General features: G+C 42.5%; 1 protein-coding gene across 1 annotated transcript in view; it reads left to right on the top strand.

The window, feature by feature from the left end:
- The window catches only part of Ccny (cyclin Y), a 134,425-nt gene that overhangs the window by 90,329 nt on the left and 26,731 nt on the right, over positions 1-17,365 (top strand). The window contains exons 4-7 of the mRNA XM_059263773.1: positions 3,797-3,897; positions 9,437-9,472; positions 15,149-15,206; positions 15,298-15,417. Coding sequence (XP_059119756.1) covers positions 3,797-3,897; positions 9,437-9,472; positions 15,149-15,206; positions 15,298-15,417 — 315 coding nt within the window. The remainder of the gene's footprint in view (positions 1-3,796; positions 3,898-9,436; positions 9,473-15,148; positions 15,207-15,297; positions 15,418-17,365) is intronic.

Below are 17,365 nucleotides of genomic sequence, written 5' to 3'. Positions count from 1 at the left end.
TCTCTCTCTCTCTCTCTCTCTCATGCGCGCGCACACACACACACACACACACACACACACACACACACACACACACACAGAGAGAGAGAGAGAGAGAGAGAGAGAGAGAGAGAGAGAGAGAGAGAGAAGAGAAGAGAGAGACTGACTTACATGTAAATACAACCTGCTGCGTCCATTTAGTGTTGCTCATATGCATATGTGTTTAATGCTGAGCACTTGGGATTGGATAACCTCTCATGGAACTCACCCCTGGAAAAGACTGACCCTCCCTCACTGATCAACCATTAATTGCCTTTAGTTCTTCATCTGCCTTGGAATATCAGCTAGTTATATCATTGTGCAGGTCTTGTTTAGGTGGCCATATTGTGAAGATCTCATGGCTGCAGCTCTGTGTCATATATAGAAAATACTTCTCAGCAGAGATTCTGGGCCTCTGGCTTTTATAGTTTTTCTGTCCACAACATCTTCCATGATGTTTCCTGAGCCTTAGGTCTAAAGGTTGTGTTGCAGATGTATCAACTAGGGATGTGTATCCCACATTTAGTAGTTCTCTGTATTTTAACCAAGTGTGAATTTCTTTGATAGCCCCTATCTGCTGCATTGATGATCAATGAGTGTTACACTTATCTGTGGATATAAGGATAAATATTTAGACTGGAGCTAGGAATTATACTGGTTTCGGAAAGTGTCAGTAGTGGGTTCTCCTCTAGGGTTCATGGCCTCACCAGCCATGGGTGGTTGGTTAGGTCACAGTACCAGGCATCAATTTCCTCCTTTTGAATGGGTCCAATTAGGTGGCTGTTGGTTACTCTCACAGTAGAAATGCCACCACTGCATCCTTGGGTATGGCTTGCTGTGCTGGTCCTTGTTGTGGTTTGTAGCCAGTGTCTGCTGTGCCTCTTCCTGCCATCTTTTTACCAGCAGATTAGAAACCTTGCAGCGAGAGTGTGTCATACATGTATAAGCATACTATTTTGTTTTGTTTTTTCAGTATCATAGGGCAATAATTTAATAAAACATTTGCCTGAAGCTGAGAACCATCTAGCATACCGAATAGACTTGAAATGTTGAAGAAGCCCGAGTGAGTGTCCTGCGACTGACTCTGGGGAAGACAAATAGTGCTTTGGTGCCAGCAGAGGCATTGGGAAGTTACAGCTGCCGGGTTGCGGCACTGTGGTTTGATGTTGGTGCTTGGTATTCCCACCCTCCTGCTGTGCTCTTAGAGGAACAGCTCAGTACACAAACCCAAACAAGGCAGCATCCCTGGCACAGGCTCTCCTGGTAGGTTTCTGCTTTCAGCATCTTAGTGGCATGAGGTTTGAGGTCAAAGGCAGCTTGCACTTTGAGAATTTCAACCAGTGGCTTGATGCCTCTGGCACCTATGGTGATGAGGTACTCGGAAGCTGAAATTTGAAGATGAGAGGAGTAGTCATAGAAATTATTGGTTTGGGAGTGGTATTGTCACCTTAGAAGGGATGTCAGCCATAAGTCCTGGGATACTGTGACTAAAAGCTGGGCTACCCCAGGCAAGTACTGATGCCTTGGTGGGAGACTAAGCTGACCCTTGCCTGCTGACTCAGTGTCAGATGGGGGTTCAGGCTGGATTCCTTGCTGCAGTGTAGTCCTGCCCCACAGCTTCAGGTCTTGGCACTTTGCCATCAGGAAATTGATCTGAGGAAAGAGTTGAAACCTCACAAGATCTAAGAGTAAAGTACTATTGTCTCTTTGCTTTCTTTGAATTACTAACACTATAACATGTCTTTAAAATATATATCAGCATGGTAACTGGTTGCTGAATTTTTGTGTCAGAATGTTGGTGCAGTGGGGGCAGTAGATATTGCTCCTGTAGCATGGAAATGTCATAATTATGGCATTTTTCATTTCTTATATTTCTTAATATATTATTTCAGTGTTATTGCTACAAGAGAATTGCTTTTAGTAGCATCCCAAAATACCTTAAGGAGAATGTTGATTACCAAATTGACCTGAAATGCCATGATAAATTTAATGTTGGAATTCTAACTTGAACTTTACAAGCTTTCTTGATGCCCTTTCCACACACAAGCACCTAGTAGTGAGCTTGAGCTAGAGGCCGGAGCATGCCTGATGGCCTGAAGCTGGTGCCTCTGACCTGTCTGCTGCTAACAAAGTACTCAGCAGCACCGCCACTAGTGGTGCCCTCTAGTGCTCTTTTAAAGAACCAGCCACCTAAAATACTAAGCAGGAGTTTCCCAAGAGAAAAGTGTGGTTTTAGCCTTTTTATGTATTTCTCAGGTTGCTGCAGATCTTTATAGTTTTATTGCTGAAAAACCTACATAGGAAGCAGATGTGAACATACTGAGCAGACATCTGGGCCTTAGTTCAGATACTCTGTATTCCAGGGTTTTGCTAAAAATAGACAGGTCAGGCAGGTAATTCTGTGATGTATGAGGGATTTGGTTTGGTTGCTGAAAGTGACACCTGCCTGTCAAAATAGTGTTAGGCAAAAGCAACCTTGTTTGCATCATTTGATTATTCTTCTTCCTCTTCCTCCTTCCTCTTCTTCTTCCTCCTCCTCTTCCTTTTCCTCCTCCTCTCCTCCTCTTTCTCTTCCTCCTCTCCTCCTCCTCCTCTTCTTCTTCCTCTCCCCTTCCTCCTCCTTTTTCCCCCTTCTCCTCCTCCTTCTAATTCTCCTCCTCCTCCTCCTCCTCCTCCTTTGTCCTCCTCTCCTCCCCCACCCCCAGAATTAGCCAGATGAAAGTCTACTAACCCTGTCTCCCATACATCTGACAAATGTCTACTTAGCATTCAGTTAGCAGTCATGGCTGTCAAGTTCATGTTGCCTCTCAGAAGCTGGCTCCTTGCTAAAGTTCTCCACAGAACTCGAATTTGTGCAATCACTAAGAAACCACAATCATATGAGCACCTGTTGCCTAAAGGTCACCTGTTTTAAGGTCCAATCTTCCATTTCACTATAAGGTGTCCCTAACAAAGGAACACTTTTATTTATAAATTTGTGTGAATTTAAGCATATTAGCCAAGAGATTTTTTTAATTGATCTGGGTGGGCTGAATTATTTGTGGCTCTAAAGTCAACTTTGCACCTAGAGAAATGGGTGCAGTGGATTCTCAACCTGATCTTACTGCATAAGACTCAGATGCCACCTTCCCCGTGTGTGTCCACCTAATGTCCACTGCATGCTGCAGGTTTCCTGTGGTTCCATAAGGAAGATGGCAACTGGGAGTGGTGGTGACTTACATGGAAGAGTAAGACACCTCCCAGTGTGGCCCAGAACTTCTGCCCTGTTAGCAGTTATGGTGGAGCTCTTGCTAAAGCATGTTTCCTTTGTGGTCTGGTCTCAGAGAAAGGGGCAATGTTGTATCTTAGTTAGGGTTTCTGTTGCTGTAATGAAATACCATGACCAAAAGCAATTTGGAGAAGAAAGGATTTGTTTCAGCTTAAATGTCCCAATCATAGTCCATCACCTAGTGAATTCAGGGCAGGAACCAGAGGCCATGGAGGAACACTACTTATAGACTTGCTCCTCATGGCAGGCTCAGCATGCTTTCTTATAGCACCCAGGACTACCAGCCCCAGGGTAGCACTGCCCACAGTTTTCTGGGCCCTCCCACATAGATCATTCATCAAGAAAATGCCCCACAAACTTTCCCACAGACCAGTCTGGTGGAGGCCCTTCCTCAACTGAGGTTCCTCCCTACAAATGACTCCAGCTTGTGTCAAGTTGACAAAAACCAGCTGGCACATGCTGCTTGGCAGAATCTTAAGTGTTTGTAACTGGTGTCATCTTGTTTTCTAGCATCCTCCAGGCCAGACATCAAGGAAGTACAGCTCCTGCTCCACCATCTTCCTAGATGACAGCACAGTCAGTCAGCCAAACCTCAAGTACACCATCAAATGGTGGGTGTGCAGACTTCCTTTTCGTTTACTTGGTTGGGGTTTGGGGGTTTGTTTTTTTTATTTTGTTTTGTTTTGTTGTTTTGAGACAGGGTCTTTCTAGTCTTGGCTGTCCTAGAACTCCCTATGTAGACCAGGCTAGCCCCTAACTCGGAGATCTTCCTTCCTCTACCTCCCAAGTTCTGGCCCATTAAAAGCATGGGCCACTTACCTTTTTGGAGCAGGGAATGGGGGGGGGTATATTTGGGAGCGGGGGCGGGGTGGGGGGGGTGGAAGGCTGGGAGAGGAAGATCTGCGGTTGGTATGTAAATGAATAAAAAATTTCTTAAAGAAGAAAAATAAATAAAAATAAGAGCATGGGCCATTATGCCTGGCAAGATATTTTTTTAAAGTTACTTTTGTTTTATGTGTATGGGTATTTTGTATGTTTGTGCACCATGTGAATTTAGTGCCCTTGGAGGCCAGAAGAGGGCATCAGAGCCCCTGGGACTGGAGTTACAGAATGTGGTGAACTGCCACGTGGGTACTGGGCATTGAATCCTGGCTCCTCTGGAAGAGCAGGCAGGCAGCGCTTTTAACCTCTGAGCTGTCTCTCCAGTCCAAAGGTTATGCAGACTTCTTTACTTCACCAAAAAGCTGTTTATAGGACCTGGGAGAGTTAATAACATGGGGATCACTAACACTTGGAGATTCTTTTTTGTTTGTTTGTTTAAAGTGGCTGTGGTAGCTAAGATGGGGGGGGGAATTCAGAATATTTGTGCATGATTCTACTTATATAAAGAAACTAGCATTTTACCTTCTTTTAAATATTGATGTCCTAAAATACGTTCATTGTTCCCTGTGTGTGTGTACAATTCTGACCAAAGCCATCCCGGCACAGAACCAGCAGTATTGTGACTTTTAAATGAAAGGAGACCTTCCCCCTCCAAGTCCCAGATGGGGGGACTTAGGCTATGCTGAGAGTGAGGCAGTCTAACCATGATCCTCTCGGCAGCTGAGGGAGCACTTAGGCAGTATTCTTCTACATTTGGCCTCAGATCCTTATCTTAAAATGGACTTAAAAGGAAAGAGGGGGGAGTCTTTGGGTCATATCCCTTTTTTTGGGGGGGGGTTCACTTTCCTCATTTAAAGATACAAAGAGCTGGTTTCCCCTGTACTGTACTGTCCCCATCAGCACAGTGACAACAGCAGCCACCCCTGCTAGGGGTCTCAGAGAACTTTTATAGAAGGGCCTGGATTCAACAGCCTGACTGAAAATCTGGGACATTTTATCTCTGCTTGTTGAAGAAAGTACACATCTAATAACAATGCATATGAGCACATGAAGTGCTGAAGTTACTACCTGTAAAATGTTCTGTTTTCATGGGCCAAGTTTTCTGAGTTGGAGGCACCGTTTACAATTGTATGTGACAGTCACTGCCTCAGTCCAGGTATTGAGGACTGTAACTAATTTCCATGGTAAGTGTCTTAGTCCTGTAAAGGGGAAACTGCGGCTCTTAAGTATATGTGCTTGATCACATAGGCTCCTTTCCCTCAATGCCCCAGCCCTTAGGAATGGGGTGATGGCCAGTGAACATAAACATAGATGGTCACCATGGGAACTGGGAAGAGATACATCATAGCATATAGTGTAATTATTTGAATGACCTCACCTAGCCCATTCATTTCTTAGGACGGCGCTCACTGCTAGAAAATGGACAGTATAGAACCTTTTGGAAATATGTAGGGCTTGTGGGGAAAAGTGAAAAGACCTGAAGATCTTTGTGCCCTGTGGTTTTTTGGCAGCTGTTCAAGCTGAGAAGCCTGGAGTGAAATCTGCCAGTTTCCATTGAACCCTAGATCAAATGAGAGAGATGGATGGAGTATATCCAGGGTAGCAGGAGCTCTTCAAGTTCACAGAGAGATCTGACCAGGCTCTTCACCTTCCACCCTTAGGTGACTTAATATCACCACTGGTTATGACACAGACACTAGGAACCTGGTGGGAAAACCAGCTGACATGTCTGAGAGGTGCAAGTACCTGGTTATGGTTGTGTATTCACATCAATCACTAGGAGTCATCTGGAAGTTTAATGTTGTCATACATGCATTCTGGATTCATCTGCCTGGGGGTGTGGCTTAGAAAACGGAGTTTTGAAGCTACTTCTGGGAGGGTCTTATAGGCAGCCAAGGGTGAGGATTCCATATTTAAGGGACAGCTGTCTTCTTTCTGTCTCCTGCATCACCTTAACTTAGACATTTTATCTGTACCACCTAAACTTGAAATTCTTCTGTTCAATTGCTCTAGAAGGTATCTATCTTCTTTTGAAATGGGTGCTGGGAACTAGGTTGGGCCGTTGGAGTCCTCTGCAGGTACCAGCTTCTCTCACTCGTTTATGATCAAGGAGATGAAGTACTCAAAAACTAGAGGTAGTAGCTAACCTAATAAGTCCTCCAGACAGTGCCTCTGCACCATAAGAGAGACACTTGGAAGGAAGAGAAGAAGCAGGGTAGACACAGCAGCCACATTTCAGCCCCATCTACCACTTCATCCAACCTTACCCTCACCAGAAAGCAACATCCCATTCCCTTTTCTGATCCTCTGTCTCTCTTAAGTTCAAGACCCTCTTACCCTTATCTTTGTCATTGAACGGATCAGCCATTAAGATGAGCTGAGCTTCGTTGTGGATAATCTGAATCTCTGTGGCAGAACATGTATTTCCTAAACTAGCTACTGTTCTCTTGAGAGAATACTCTTGAATTCTAAACCGTTGATTCATAAACTAATTTGGTGTGACAACATCTCCATAAATTGGGGATTTTTCAAGTGGACAAGATAGTTTGCAAATTTTGCTGGGTCCAGGATGACTGGGGGTTTGGGGGGTGAGTCTAACAGTGGGGGAAGGGAAGTGGAAAGGTGGACTACTAGGGGAGAGACTGGAGGGTTAGGGTGAGGCCAGCAGTGGGGGGAGTGAAAAGATGACCTTGTTCTTCCAGTGAATATAGTCCTTCCTTTGAAAACTTGGATTCCCTGTCACTGCTTTAAATGCTAGATCTGTGGTATGGAGCTAGACTTACCAATCTCCATACCTCCGCAGCCAGCTCCTCATGCTAAGTCCCAGAACAGTCTCTCTCTTTCTCTCTCACACACACACACACACACACACACACACACACACACACACACACAGCAGAGGAAACCTGAGGAGTCCATGTATCCCACTGTTTATGCCTCACCCCATGGTCATTTAGGACAGCCGCTGCTTGATTGACCCCCAGAGGTCTTAGGACTGCCATATTTTCGGCTCATACAGCTCTGGCTAAGGAGAAGGCAGATGTGTTGCCAGCAGTTATAAATGTGTTTTCTTTGGCCTGTGTCTCTTAACTCCATTGCCCTCGTGGGAAGCATAGGGACCAAGCTATGAACTAGACTCTACTAAACCAGTCATTAGATTTGAGGTGACTGTCACCACATTGTAACTACTGGATAACTAAGCAGTAGTGTCCTTCTCTCTAAAGATGATGTAGTGGAAGAAAGGGGCACAACTCCTTTCCCCACTCCTGGAGCTGAGGACCGAACCCAACCCAGGGCCTTGCACTTGCTAGGCAAGCGCTCTACCACTGAGCTAAATCCCCAACCCCAAGGGCACAACTGTTGTACAGGTCACAAATCCTGATCTGCTCTTTGAACGTGATACATCTCATTTAGAGTATAGGGTCTGTTATAGGGCTCTGAATGTATGGGAAGATACTCTGCAGTCATTATTATTACCTTAGCTCTGAAGCCCTTTCGCCTTAGTCAGAAACCCCCTCATCAGCTCAGTAGCCTCTAGAGATTTTAGGAAGAACAGACTATTACCCCTTGGTCCTGAGTCTCCTCACACTTAGCTGAGGTCATGTAAGTAACTGGGTCTGGGAAGAAATGTGAGCCATAAGCCTGTGCCAGGGGCTGTCTGATTCAGTCTCAGTAACTCCAGCACACTCGAGCCTCTTGGAGACCTCAGAGCTGGCTTAGGTCTCTGTTGTCACCCTCCCATCATCTTTACCTCTGGTGGTTTCTTGAAAGGCAATTTCTATTCTCTGAGAACCAGAGCACATTGCAGTCCTGCAAATGATCTGGGTTTTTAGAGGCTAAGAAAATAACGTGGAGGCATTTTTCTACATTTAAAAGGAGTAGAAAGAATTTTAGACAATTTTTTTTTAAGGTGGCCAGTCAACTTGATCATGATCAAAACTATGCCATTTTCTATTCAGAAGGAAAAGGTTTTTATCAAAGTATTCAAGGTGAGTGTTAGTGAATCTGAAGTGAAAAGACACTAGTGAGTACATTGATCATGCTCCAGCATGATACTTAACAGTATATATTAGGAGGTCCAGCTACCAAGCGATTCCATTATAGGATACTTTCCTATAGAAATAATATAGCCATAGATTACACAGATGTTTGTGAGCCTGTTTATTATGGTGTGAATTAATTACTGAACATTACATACAATTTAAATATTCAGTCACAGAGAATGATTAACTATTCAATTAAATATTATGAAATATAACTAGCAGCTTTTAAAATGATGTTCGTTAGGAATCGTTTCTAAGGTAAGAAAAGCATTAACATGGCTATCTAAGCATAGGATGCCAACCTCTTTGTTCATACATTATGTAGGTAGAAATAATAACTGTATATCTCAAATTGATAGTAGTTATTTGTGGGCAAAGAGATTGTTTTTCTTTTGTTTTGAGACATAGTCTTTCTTTGTACCCATGCTTGCCTAAAACTCTCCATTCTCCTGCTTCCCAAGTGAGATTACAGGTGTCCATCACCATTCCTGCTAAAAGACAGGTTTGTTTTAAAGTTGTTTCCCCCATAGTACTGCTGATCAAACACAGGGCCACACACATGCTAGGCAAGCACTCTGCCACTGAACTATATCTCAACTCAGATTTTTCTTTAAGCTTTCTATATTTTCCAAAATTTCTGTGTTGAATATATTGTATTTTACATTAGAAATGAAAAATTGAGGAAAATGACTGTTTATTATATTCAGATATTTGAAAAGTTTAGACAGTTTTAAGACAATGTCCTGGGTAAGTTACACCACCGTTTCAGGGAACGAGTGGCTGTGCTGCATAGCTTGCCAAGATGGTGTGTGAGAGGAAGAGCAGCCACTGTTCTTGCTGCTCATTATTCTTTCTGGAAGTTACAAAAAAACTAATAATTTGCTAACCCAGTAGGCAGTGAATTGGAGATTTCTAAATAGTTTTAATTTGTAGCACTTTTATGTAGTACCTGCATTTTAAAAGTGAGGAAAGCTAAAAATCTGATAGAAAAGCTTTAACTTCCCATTGTTATTCTATTGTTTCCAAAAATAGTCTCACAATTTCTGGGAGTGATCACCAGAGTGACTTAATGGGGCGTTCTGATCAACACTCTGAATGAAATGGGGCTTTACAGATGGACTGTGTGGCTTTTAATTAGATTTAGTGATCTCTGCTTGATAGTGCCTAGTACATGAAATGGTGAGTGTGTTGATGGAACATTGAATTCCTGTGTTTTATTTTACAGTGTAGCTCTTGCGATATATTACCACATCAAAAACAGGTATGTGGACACTTAATTCTGTGCTAAAAGTATCACACGTTGTCTTGTTATGTTCTTCCTGTTCTTTAGCCTTGGAATTGATATTCTTAACTCATGTTTTGATAGACCTTGTAAAGGGTAATGCACCAGAGTGCCAGGGAAGAAGGAAGCTACTTCTGGACCAGGAGCACCACATACGATGATTTGTGGTGGGATGAGACTTCTTGAGAAGGCTCAGATTCCTCCCTCTTCACTGGTTGTTTTCTGTATAACTAACTAACCATTCTGTGTTTTAGAAACTGTTAGGGTTAGTTTGAATTCAGTTGGAAATTCTGATAAAACATGGTAGAAGCTCTCCCTGATGAAAGTGTATCTTGCAGTGGTTCTATTAATTTGAAAACTCGGATAAAATTGGATTTTTTAAATCTTTAATATAAAGTATTTAAGGTGCATCTGAAAAGGTGAGTTAGCAATTGAGGAGTTCTTCTTGCTGCTTAGTCATGAAGACCAGAGTTTGGCTTTTAGCGCCTATATTATGCAGCTCAAAAATGCCAATAATTGTAGCTGTAAGGGATACAATGACCCCTTCTGGCCTCCATGGGGCACCTCCACATGTGGGCATACTCTCACACACAGATAACACTCACTCAGACCTTTGTAAAAAGAGGGGGAACCGGGGGCTGGAGAGAAAATTCAGTAGTCAAAAGTGTTCACTGCTCTTGCAGAGGACCTGAGTTTGGTTTCTAGTACCCACATTGGGCAGCTCACAACCTCGTAACTCCAGCTCCAAGTGCATGTGACGCCTTTGATCTCTTCATAGGCACCTGCACTCACATGCACATACACAGACACACAGACACATAATTAAAAATAATAAAAATAAATTTAAAAGGAAGAAAAATATAATAATTCATTTATTTGCTAATTTAATTTAGCACCAAGGACTTCTGCTTCAGGTCTGGGGCATTAAGCCATATCTGTAATTCATCCTTCCCAAACATGTTTTCCCCAATAGGGAGGAATTTAAAAGGCATCTACAGAGCACTGAGTATACATTATTTCAGGTTTTTTTCATAAAATGTACCAAACTTCTTTTCAATGATTTCCTTTTATTGGACCTTTTCAAAGCACCCTCTTAATTTTCATAGGCACAAAGGCCACTTAACCACAGTCTCATTTCAGTCCTTCATGTGATGTGTGCAGACATAATATTAAGTGCAAAACTAGTTTGAGAACAGGAAGGGCCACCAAACAGCAAGACAGACCCCCTAACTACTCAAGCTGTTCACACATGAGAGTTGTGAGATGGCAGCTTCTGGGGAGCAGTATTAGGGAAGCATAGCTATGTGAAGCAGGCACTGGAAGGTGTTCACTGTAGTGGGTTGTTCCTGTGCTGTAATTGGGATTGCTGTCTGTTGTGGCTCTAAGAGTTTTCTATGTAAGACAAGGAGAGCAGCTTCAGCCTCTGAGCTAGGATAACAGTAGCAATGCCAATTTTGTCCTGTCATTTCTGGGACAAGTTCAAACTTTGAAAACACCGAGGCTGAAGTTACGCGTAAGGCCAGTAGTGAGACTCATGTGCGCTTTGAAACCAACTTTCCATTAGCATCTTTAAGAGATTTCTTGGTTCTTGTTTTGGGGCTGAGAATTGAGCCAAGAGTTCCATGGACGTTAAGCATGCCCTCTGCTGGTGAAGTACATCCCAAAGTTGGTTTAGCTATAGATGATAATAACAAGCAGCTTTATTAAGTGCTTACTCAGACTTCCATTGTCAGTCTTTGCACAAATTTATAGTTTTAATAACAGATCTGAGAAGTGTTACTTTTATTATTTACACTTTACAGATAATGAAATTAAGGCACAGAGAGTGTCTTAGTCAGTGTTCTGTTGACTATGAAGAGGCACCATGATCACGACAACTCTTATAAAAGAAAGCATTTAATTGGGGCTGACTTATATTCAGAGGTTTAGTCCATTATCGTCATGGTGGGAAACATAGTGGCACACAGGCAGACATGGTGCTGGAGAGGTAGCTGAGAGTTCTACATCTGGATTGGCAGAGAACAGGAAGAAAAAGAGATACTGGGCCTGCCTTGAGCATTTGAAGCTCCAAAGCCCACCCCAGTGACACACTTTTTCCAACAAGGCCACACCTACTCCACTAAAGCCATGCTTCTAATCCCTGCTAGTAGTGCCACTCCCTAATGACCAAGCATTCAAATCTGTGAGCCTGTAATGACCATTCCTATTCAAACCACCTCAGAGAGATTCAATAATGCCTTAAAACTATACAACTAGTCAATTGGGAAATTAGGAATTGAGCTCAGTCTACCACCCATGTCTTTTAATCCCTGTTCTTATAGTTGAATGTTGATAAACTGAGCCAAAAGTGAGTTGTAAATGGAGAAAGAATAAGGTTAGTTTGGTTAGTCTGGAGGTGGAATCCTGAACCTCTCTGAAGGCAGGACACATGTCTTGTCTGTAGACTTTGTCATGGACAGCTTACAAACAGCCTTGTGGGGTTAGCCATACATCTGCCAGCTGGCTGGATGTAGTACTATTCACCTGAGATACATAGTTTGGTATGGATAGGGAAGGAAACAGTTCATCTCTCAGAGGATACATTAAATTTTTTCAGTCATTTTAGCTTAAATTCATAATCTTTTTTCCTTCCTTGTTTGCTATTCTCCTCTCCACTTCCCCTTTTTTGAGATAGATCTCATATAACCCAGGCTGGCCTCAAGCTTATTATGTAATCAAGGGTGATCTTGAATTTAAGACTGTTCTCAAGTACTGGGATTACAGGATTATACCCCCACACCCCACCTGACTTATGTCCACGTTGTGGCTCAAGTCTCAGGCTTCATTCATACTAGGCAGAAGCTACCAACTAAGCTACATTTGCCACCCCTTCCTTCGTATTCTTAATTTAGTTTCCTAAATGACTTGTGGCACATGTTTCTCTGGCATACGACATGGTTTTTAGGGGGTTTCCATTCATCAGGAAAAACTGAATAGTACTCCTGGTGATCTAAGGAAGTACAGTGCTGGCCAGGCTTTTGAATGTCTTGCCACAGGGAAGGTGAAGGGGTCTGCTGATTCGTAGTGGCTGGGGACATGGTCAGAGGCCCTGCAGCCAAGTGCACACAGGAGGAACTGTCTGCTTCTAAGTTCCATGGTAGGACTGAGCCTTTCTTCTCACTTGGGTTTATCTATACTACCAGGCTCTTGTGAGCAGTCACAGGGCACAGGTAGATGCTCAGAACTTTTGATCAGTTTCTATGTCTGATGCTAGAATGGACACTGGGCCGTTTTATAGAGATGTTAAATTTATAAAGCAGAAATTGGAGTATTTAACACAATAGATATATTGAGGGGTAGGTCGGTAAGCCTGATGTTCTCAAGCTGAGCCTCAACTTTATACACAGACTAGAAGTTACATAGTATTACTCAAAAATCACTGTGAGGTTGTTCATTTGTTTGCTTGCTTTGTCAAGCAAACTCTAGCTTGACTTGATAAGACAACTGAAAAAATTATCTCAATTTAAAAACAATGCCTCTATCCGATCAGCCTATAGGCCCGTCTATGGGGGTGTTTTCTTGATTGAGGGTTAATGTGGGAGGGCCCGTCTGACTGTAGGCATTTCTACCCCTGGGCAGGTAGTCCTAGGTTGTGTAAAAAAATCAAAATGGGCAAGCCATTAGGAGCATTCCTCCATGGTCTCTGCTTTAGCTCCTGCCTCCATGATCCTGCCTTGAATTTCTGTCTCAACTTCTCTCAGTGATCAACTGTGATCAGGACATGTAAGCCAAAGGTCCCTTTTCTCTTCGAAGTGCTTTTAGTGTGTTATCACTGCAGTAGAAAAGCAAAATAGGACTTGATCACAATTGTGGCTTTTAAATTAAATTTTTGGACAAAACTCAAATTACATTAAACAATAGATCTGTCACTGATGGGATAAGATGCGCTTTGTAAAATCCAAAACTCCAAGGCTCTGAGTTGTCCAGAGGCCAGCAGCCCAAAGTACCAAATTGACTAGAGTCCAACATCTCAAAGCACTCTGTAGGTCAGAGGCCCGAAGCCCAAAATGCTGTGCAAACCATAGGCTAGTATCTGATAGTGCTCTGTGGACTAGAAGCCAGCACAAGGCAGTGTGTAAACCAGAGGTCAGCAGCTCAAAGTGCTATGTGTACAGCAACCAGCATCTCAAAGCACTGGGTACACCAGAAACCAACAGTTCAAAGCCCTGTATATGTGAAGCCATCACCTCAAGGTTCTATATAGACAGCAGTGATCCAAAGTGCTGTATAGACCACAGGTCAGTAGCTCAAGGCACTGTGAGATCAGAAACCAGCCCAAAGTACTATACATTTGAGGTCAGCATCCTAAGGCGCTTTGTGTGGACCAGAGGCCACAGCCCTGTTTGCTACATGTAGACCAGTGGCTGACAGCCTTGTCTGCTGTAAGGCCCAGTTCTTCTAAACATTGCCCCATTCACAGCCCTTCTATATTGGTTATAAAGTAGATATACAAACCACATATACACTGATATGAGAAATTTACTATAGTGTAAAACATAATTTTATCATTTATTAAAAAGGAAAACAAATTTGCAGACTTGTGAGATTGATACGCTTGTTTATTTTTACATGAAGAAATCTTAGCTGAGTATTTATACTTCAGGGTACAGGGACTTTTGAGTGTTTTTCTGGATTTATTGTTGCTTCCATAATTTTTAATGCTGAGGATGCTGCTTTACATATATACCCAATACAAAATGGCAGAAGTATGTTTAGGGCCATTTCAGAAATGGCTGGAAATTCTGTTCTTTCCTATACCAGATATACTGAGTGATAGTTTATGAAACTCAAGTCATTTATTCAAACTGCATTTTCTAAGATCTAATATCCTAACACTATAATCCAGAAATGTTAATTTTGATGCCTCCATGCTGAGAAATGACAGTAGGAAAATACTAACATTCTTTATTTTTCATAATTAAACCATTATGCTTCTATAAGGTCAGATACCTTTGTATGTACAGTAAAAGCACTGCAGTTCATAATATTCAGTAGTCTTGAGTCCCAGCGAGGGTGTTTCAGGCAGTTCCTTGGCATTGTGTGGCTGCAAGACTGATCTTCCTTGCCTGTTGCATGCCCCTTTTCCCCCAGACGGCTTCAAATAAGCCACCATATGGTTACCAACAGTCAGAAAAAAAGATGTGAAAATGAAATCATTTAAGATTTGGTTCATTTGAAAAGCCGTAGGGGATCATGAGGGAGAAGGTGGAAAACAGTGAAGCCGTGGAATACATGAGATTAAAAAAGAAAAAGGTAGAAGGGAACTGACTGGGGTAGGAATGAAAGCAGCCAGAGCTGGGGAGGAAACAGAGGAAGGGGAATGTGGAAGAGGAATGGACAAGAACAGAATAAACGACACATGTATGTCTGTATGACGATGTCCAGATGAAACCCGTTATTACTCTGTATGTTAACCTAAGAAATTAAGAGGGGAAAGTTGAAAAATTAAGATGAAATACTGTGCCCGAGAAGAATGACTCATTATTGACAGTGTCTCTTAAGTTTAGCAGTTTCTGTGTGTTGAACTACAGGTGAACTGAAACATGTTTTGTTTCATTTTGAGTGGCATTTTTTCTGCAGAAAGCAAACTGATTTTCTATTGCTTTTCCTCACCAGGGACCCAGATGGAAGGATGCTCTTAGATATTTTTGATGAAAACCTCCACCCTCTTTCGGTAATCGCCTCCTTGTGTTTCATGAGATGGTTTAGTTAGCTGTCTCTTGCTCCTGTCAGCTGGCAGTCATCTGAAAACTCTTTTTTCCTAGAAATCCGAAGTGCCACCAGATTATGACAAACACAACCCAGAGCAGAAGCAGATCTACCGGTTCGTTCGGACACTGTTCAGTGCTGCTCAGCTGACAGCTGAATGTGCCATTGTCACCCTGGTGAGTGTGAGCAGCAGAGACTCTTACCAGGTGACCCTGGGTAAACTTGTGGAAGCTTCTGTGTCTTCTGTGAGACTAGAGGATGAATGTCTTGAGAGTGTGGAGTGTTTCAGAGTCCCCTCCTAAAGTCATGTGTGAGATCCCACTCAGAGCCAGACAGTGCTATCAGTCCTGAAGTTTTCAATGCAGATGAGTCCAGCAGGGCTGTTACAAGGTAGTATGGACCAAGAACATCCTCTACCAATGTCTGGTTTCTTTTTGTTCACTCCCTACTATGATCTTAATGACAATAGACATTATTCCAGGATGCGTTGAAGTGTCAGTGAATTGTGTGTATCCATGGCCTAGACAGAGGAAGTGTAGCTTCTGATTTGTTTTGTATAAATGTGTCGGTAGGCCATGCAGATAGTATGGAAACCCACATTTTAAGACTCAAGTGAGGAAAAAAATTATCGTTAGGATGTTAAAACTTCATGGACTGTCTAGATCAATGTTGTTTGGGAAGTGGGTTTAAAAGTGGACCCTCATCGTCCCTGATCTTTACATTTCATGTCACTCAGATTAGAAGTGAGCTTTGCCTATGACCGAGCATGCCTGGAGAACAGACTCTGGCTCCCTCGTTTCTGGGGAGATTGTTGTCTAACAGAAGGCTTGGCTCTGTATCTCTTCACGCTAAGTTTTTATGACTTGGGCTAACTCAACAGTAAGCCATTTGCTCATTCATGTGTTGGTTCATGATTCCTAACTGCCTGGCTGGCTGCAGGGTGAGACCCGTTCAGGTGATGCTTACTGATCCAGAATGACCATAGATTCTGATATCAAACTGGGGAGTTGCATGCAGTTTCCTAACAAGAATTTATCTTACAAAACAGGACTTTAGCAGCAGGGTTTCCAGAAAAGAAAGGCTGAAAAATCAGGAGACCATTGAAGAGATTTAGGGTAAAATTTATGCTGCAAGGAAACTTTGAGTTATTATAAATAATATGTTATACAGATTAGTGGGTTTCACTGTGACATTTCTGTTCATGACATAAAAATATCAACGTTGTGAGTTGGTCATCTTAACCCTTCTCATCTTTCTCCTTCTGTCCTCTCTCTGTTCCCTGTCCCCTCCTGCCAGCTAAGGGCCAGCCTTGGAAGCAGGCCCCTTGTAAGGACAAACCTTGAGCCTGCTTGTGTTCACTATTGTCTGCGCTATTCTCCTGTTGTTTCTGTTTTTCCTGATACCTCATAGATGATTCGGGCATTCTCCAGGGCTGCAAAGATCTACCCTTAAAAAGCAAAAGATAAGAGTGTTGTTCTGATTATAAATACTAAGAAGTTTGTGTGTGTGCCCATACCATCATCATGCTTGAAGTTTTCTTAGTAGCCCTTCTTCGCTACACAGAAATAGTGTTGAAAGAACAGATGGAACCAAACTTCCAAGTGGGAATCTTAGTTTAATGTGTGCTCTTGCAGCTTTCAGTAGAAGCTCCAAGGCAAATAAAGCTAGTGTTTCCATTTTCACTGTAGGGAACCCTCAAAGACTTTCAGACTTGTATAATAAAGTACCATGAACTAAGTGCCTTTAAAAAAATTTATCTGGATATAGTGGCATGCACCTAGAGTCCTAAATACTTGGGAGGCTGAGGCAGGAGGATCACTTGTGTCCTGGAGTTCAAGGCCAGCCTATGCAACACAAAAATCCTAGGAAGTAAAGGGTGGGGAGGAAAGAGGCAGGAAGGGGCAATGATATGGTGATAGGGATCAATTCTAAGGCTAGCACAATAGCTCTATCGCTGAACTGCATCCCTGAGTGTCTGCTGAAAAATCTCTAGTATCAAGTACTAAAAATCCAAGGGGAAAAGTTAGAGAAATTTTATAAACAGGAAGCTGTAATTACTCCCTTACAATAATTTGTTTTTTGTTCACAAGTTAGAAGCTGTAAAGCGTCATTCAGTGCTGAGAG

This window comes from Peromyscus eremicus, chromosome 5, assembly GCF_949786415.1.
Source record: "Peromyscus eremicus chromosome 5, PerEre_H2_v1, whole genome shotgun sequence".
Taxonomy (NCBI): Eukaryota; Metazoa; Chordata; class Mammalia; order Rodentia; family Cricetidae; genus Peromyscus; species Peromyscus eremicus.
Note: the sequence above shows the minus strand (reverse complement) of the source record. Positions and strands in the feature narration are given on the sequence as shown.